Here is a 6,126-nt window from a genome sequence, read left to right on the forward strand (position 1 = left end):
AATATTTGATACCAGAATACTCAGAGTTCCCTTAACATATTAACTTTATTTTGTTGTTCTCTTTTCCTTCCTTGCCTTCCCATCATCTTTTCAGTCCCAACTCAATGGCTACCTTCCACCTCATTTAAACTAAGTATTCCTATATGTGTTTATTCTCTCTATTAAGTGATGAACTTCTTGAGGATGAGGACTCTGTCTTCTTCATCTGCGTATGCTGTTAGCTTCATACTTAGAGAAGAGTCATATAGATGTTTAGTTCGTGCATATATGCTTTTGGAGAAGCCCATTTTAACATCTCTGAGCCTCAATTACCTTGTCTGTTTCCCAGAATGACTGTTAGGATCAGATAATATGATGGAGAAAAGATATTTACAAAAGCTGAATTGTTATACAAGTATAAGGCAGTAACTGCAAGAAATGCTTGTAGCGATTGAATTCATTATGTTCCTTGAGCCTTGGAAACTTCTGGGAGATCCCCCCAGCCCTAAAAAGTTGTAACTCTTGTTACAACGTTGAGCAATTTATTCTGTAATTTTATGTACACAGTAGAAAATGAAGGTATATCAAAGCGGTTTTGTGAAATTAAATAACAGAGAAAAGAAGAGTATTTGGTATCACTGTCGTTTTTGGCAGATGTGTAACTCAAGGAAAGGAGTTTTTCTTAAGAAAAATTAGGAGAAGGTAACATTAAGTTGTTTGTATGAGTGGAAAATTAATTTGCTCTAGGACTTAGTTATATCCAGTGTCAGTTTTTACTTTGTTGATGAGGTAAGCTGCTTCCCTCGGTTATTTTGTATATTCTGCATCATGGCTTTGTAAAATATAAGAATATTTAAATATTATATATTATTAATGCTTATCCTATACACATTTTTAAGGCCAGGCATGGTGGCTCACATCTGTAATGCCAGCACTTTGGAAGGCTGAAGTAGGAGGATCACTTGAGACCAAGGAGTTTGAGAGCAGCCAGGGTAACATATGGAGACTGTCCCTCTACAAAAAATTTTTTTAAATTAGCCAGAGACGGTGGTACATACCTGTGGTCCTAACTACTCGGGAGGCTGAGGTGGAAGGATTGCTTGAGCCTGGGAGGTTGATACTGCAGTGAGCCATGATCATGCCATTGCACTCCAGCCTAGGTGACAGAGCAAGACCCTGTCTCAAAAAAAAAAAAAAAAATTAAAATGTTCTTAATGTCTATTCGTTTTTCTTATATCCTGACAAACTGAAAAGACTCAAGTTTTTTCCTATTTATTTAAATTGATGTAAGACTTGCTTTCTTTTTAAATACTACGGTATTATATAGTTTGTGATATTGCTGTAATGGTGCCAAATCTCATTTTCCTCTCCCTTTTCATAAAAAAAAAAAAAAAAAAAAAGATACAAGTAACAAAAAGGAATGATAGAGTATTTAAAATAGTCTTTTTAAAATTTCCTTATGTGAAAGGAATTTGCCTTTTATAAGCATTCTGATCTTGGACAGCTGTGATTGAGTCATCATTAAAATCTCCAGAGCTGTCTAATTGTACTGTGGCTCCTGTAAACATTTAATGAAAATTCAACTTTATTACTGTGGAAACTACTTGAAAAACATAAAGGGATTTTAGAAAAATTACTGCGACTCTTGTCTGAAATATGTCTTTAAGATTGTTTAAGATAATTTGTTTTTAAGGTATTTATTATTCTTATATCTGTGGTAAATCCATGAAATTTAAAATGAGGATTTTTGTTTTTTGTTCTAAATAACACCAAGTTGATAGTCTTTATATTCTTGGGCATTGTGCTTTAAACTTAGAGGGGTGAATTTGAGTGTGGGCAGATAGAGACACTTATGTAATCAACTTTGAATTTTTTACATATTAATGAATTATTTATCCCAAACTGCCTCCCCTCTGCTACCAGCAAACTTTCATATTAGACATTATAATATTGCTCTCATTCCATGGAGTGGGAATTTTTTTTTCATATTTCATTAAATGTAGAGCTAATGTCTACAGTATCGAGAAAAGCCTTATTTTACAGAGAAAAGTGCTTTCCAAAGTCAAGCATCAATATTTGGATGTCCACTGCAATATGTTTTTCCTCTGACATTGCTAACCTTATATCACTTCTGTTAACTAATAGCATTGCCCCCTTAGGCACTCAGTAAATCATTATTAATGACATGCTCCTGAGTTTAAGGGTCCTTTTTTTTAGGAATAGGAGGAAGAGCAAAGTGCCTTGGCAACCTTTGACTTCAAATGCCTTTTACATGGCTCATATCTTACCTCTTTAAAAAAATAAAACCCGTTCTTGCTCTAACTAGCCACAAATCTTTAATTTCAGGCTATTACAGTGTTTTATTGCTCTTTTAGCTATTTACTTAATGGTAACAGTAGTAATAATGGCAGTCTTTTAGCGGTAATGGGAGCGCTTAGTATTTGAGCACTTATTGAGTGCTAAGCTCTGTTACTGAGCTCTTCACTGACACTATTTTATATCCTCACTATACTATGCAAGGTAGATACTATTATCCCATTTAACATATGGTAAACTGGACTTTCGAGTGGTAAAATAACTTGCTGACAGTCACACCGCCAGCAAGAAGTTAAGTCTGGATTTCAGAGACTAGGCCCTCAACTCTACTTGATCTTACTTAGCATTTATCATCTACATCACAACTTTTGGCTTGTATACTCTTGAAATGTTCTCTCTGACTGATTAGGAGTGAGGATAGAAAGGAGGAAGGTATATTTTATCTCTCTCACAACTTCTGAGCACTTTGGGGCAAGAGATTCTCTTGTATGCTGTCCTTATTTGGATCCCCCTCCATATTATTTCGCAAAGTGTAAAAGCACGTAAATACTTAGGATATGCTGTTGAGAGCTGAATGAGCTTCTCCTTTGTGCAGGTGGGAAAGCAGTGCCACTCTCCGCTTCACAGATGCCCCCTGCCAAGATGTCCGTGACGCTGCCCTCAGGGAACCTCAAGGATTGCTCTCAGTCTCCAAGCATCAGCACGATGCAGGGGGACATGGAGTCTTCAGGGCCAGATACCTTCTGAACAGGAAGAGAGAGCCAGCACACTGTTTATGCCACCGGTTTTAAAGTCATTTTACCTTGGCTTAAAACCATCTCTCAGACTGTTTGGTTTTTGAGCATATTCTGAAAAAACATTTCCAATTTTTTAAATAAAACGAAAAGCATAATTTGGGTATTTAAAGTTTTTAAATAAAATAAGTCAACATAAGTCTGATTGTGAGTTGTTTCTTAGAATTCTGAGGTAGCATACAATAGTGGAGAGGGCATGGCTTCTGACATCTAAGAATCTAATCTATAGGTATAATTATCTGTAGGTATTTATAAAATTATGTAGCTCAAGGTTACTCATTCTAACATTTTTGTAACAGCAAATAATTAGAAAAAAATCAAATGTCTATCAATAATAGACTGGTTTTAAAGTGATGGTACATCAGCACAATGGGATACTATGTAATATAAAAAATATTTAAAGTTTACGTATTGATATGGAATAATCTCTGAGATGCACTGTTAAAGTGGAAAAAGCTATGTGCAAAATAGTGTGTGAACTATGCAGTTGTTTAAATTATTTTAAATGGGGTGGGGAGGAATTCAAATATATGGTATGTACACATATTCTTTCATGTATTTGCTTGTAAATATATTAAATAAACAAGAAACTGCTATGTTTGTCTCCAGGGAGGAGAATTGCTGGCTGGGTGATAGGAGAGGCTAAGTGACAGGGATCAAGGATAATCATGGTTACTATGTATTTGAACTTCAGTTGTGATAGAAAATATCAGTGAGATTAATTTTTATACACCTTATATATACCATATAAACCTTAATAAGCCTGTGAAACAGGTAACTGTATTACCTTTTGCAACATAAATACATAAAATTAAAAGAAAATAAAAAGCATTGCTTTTTAATCAGATACATGTAGGTTCTAATGCCAGTTTCTGTAGACACTTGCTCTGTGATAGGGGCCAAAGAAGCCCCTTTTTATTAGCTGTTTCAGATTAATGGGCTTAATGCTTATTTTTGCAGAATAATGGGCATTAGTGATTGTGTGTGGAGATGGGGGGGCAGTGCCCAGCGCAGTGCTTGATACCATGTAAGTGCTCAATAATTGGTGGTGTCCTTGTTATCTTGAGGGATTTCAGCACTGTATAGTAGAGGGTTTAAGCACATGAAAAGAAAGGCAGCCTAGCACTACTGAAAAAAATTCACCTCCCGGAAAAATCATTTTCTGTCACAGCTGAATTTCAAACACACGGTAATAACCGTCATCCTTGACTTTTTCAGCATTTTTGTAGGTTACTAAGTGGGTCTCAGCACTGGCAGCATAGTAGAACCTCTGGGAGCTTTAAAAAAATACTAATGCCTGGGCCTTGTACCAGGGATTTCAATTTAATTGATCTTGGATGGGGTCCAGGCATTAATATTTTTTTTTAAAACGACCTTTTTAGGTAATTTTAATGGGCGCTCAAGGCTGAGAATTACTGAAGAGCAATTTAGAATTTCTTAAACTTCTGGTAGGGTCCATTGCCCGGGGATTTTTTTCTCACTGAACATAGAAGCTACAAGAGTGAATCTATGGAAACTCAGAAATGTGTCAGCCTTCCACATGCATTTCCTCACAGCTTCTCTCAGGTATGTGGTGACTGACACGTTTTAGGTTTCACTTTAGAACTCATTGTCTTTGCTATGGCCCTTTGGATAGTTCTGCTTAAGATAGTTTCTTTTAAACAAGTGGAAGAAAAATGCTGCTCTGTGGATTTTAATTTGTTTTTGATATTCATCTGCAAGTCTCCAGATAAGGTGAAAGCTGAGGAAATGTTGCTCAGGGCTGCTTCATTTTAAACATGACACCCCACCTCGCAACATTGGTTTCTGGTTTTCAGAACATTTTTCTGTTTGGGAAAGATTTTAGCAAAATCTTAGTTTAGCAAAAGCGGTTTTTATTTAAAGGTGTTGGTAGTTTTTTCCTCTTAACCATAGAAAACCTGCCTTTTCTAACTTTAGAAGTGTAATCTTGGATTTATTCTACTCTTTGTGCACTTGAACTTTTGTTTTAAAAAAAGCTAGTGTCCATTCATTAGTATTTTGTTTTATAGGATTATTTCTGTTCATGGTTACTCCTGTACACATTCCTCTGCCAACCACTTCAGATCCTTTTGGAATAAGACTATGTATGTAAAAATAAACTAAATGGCACTTTTGATTTTATAAGTTTTAAAATTTTTATTTTACATGTAATTTTACAATTTCCGACTTCTGGAATACAGTATGAGACATGCTATTAAGAGGTAGACGATCAAGATCAAGGCTGTTAATATTGCTGGGTTATGACTGGGCATGGTGGCTCATGCCTGTAATCCCAACACTTTGGGAGGCCAAGGGTGGATCACTTGAGCTCAGGAGTTTGTGACCAACCTGGGCAACATGGCAAAACCCATCTCAACCAAAAATACAAAATATTAGCTGGGCATGGTTGCACATACCTGTAGTCCCAGCTACTCAAGAGGATGAGGTGAGAGGATCACTTGAGCCCCAGATGTCAAGGCTGCAGTGACCCGTGGTTGTGCCACTGAACTCCAACCTGTGTGACAGAATGAGAAAGTGTCTCCAAAAAAAAAAAAAAATTGCTGAGCTAACATGCCTTAACACTAGAGTAACATGTATTTAAAATGCCTGTTCCGGTCGGGTGTGGTGGCTCACACCTGTAATCCCAGCACTTTGGGAGGCTGAGACGGGCATATCACTCTAAGTCAGGAGTTTGAGACCAGCCTGGCCAACATTGCAAAACCTCGTCTCTACTAAAAATACAAAAATTAGCCGGGCATGGTGGCATGTGCCTGTAATCCCAGCTTCTTGGGAGGCTGAGGCAGGAAAATTGCTTTAACCCAGGAGGCAGAGGTGGCAGTGAGCTGAGATTGAGCCACTTTACTCCAGCCTGGGCAACAGAGTGAGAATCTGTCTCAAAATAATAATAAAATAAAATGTTTCTTTGGTTTAAATCCTAAATTCACTCTTTATATACTTTAATAGAATGTTGAATAAATATTTTTATTCTTAGAAGATTATTTCAGTATGTTTCTTATTACTTAGAGATTTCTGGTTT

General features: G+C 36.5%; 1 protein-coding gene across 3 annotated transcripts in view; it reads left to right on the forward strand.

Annotated features, from left to right (window-relative positions):
- KIAA0586 (KIAA0586 ortholog) overlaps positions 1-5,231 on the forward strand; it is a 121,760-nt gene extending 116,529 nt beyond the window's left edge. For all 3 annotated transcript variants that reach the window (XM_032251195.1, XM_032251196.1, XM_032251198.1), the window contains one exon: positions 2,891-5,231. In XM_032251195.1, the coding sequence (XP_032107086.1) occupies positions 2,891-3,042 (152 nt within the window). In that variant the 3' untranslated portion in view covers positions 3,043-5,231. The remainder of the gene's footprint in view (positions 1-2,890) is intronic.
- Positions 5,232-6,126: the final 895 nt, after the last annotated feature.

Source organism: Sapajus apella, unplaced genomic scaffold (assembly GCF_009761245.1).
Source record: "Sapajus apella isolate SASKATOON/1434 unplaced genomic scaffold, GSC_monkey_1.0 scaffold74, whole genome shotgun sequence".
Classification (NCBI taxonomy): Eukaryota; Metazoa; Chordata; class Mammalia; order Primates; family Cebidae; genus Sapajus; species Sapajus apella.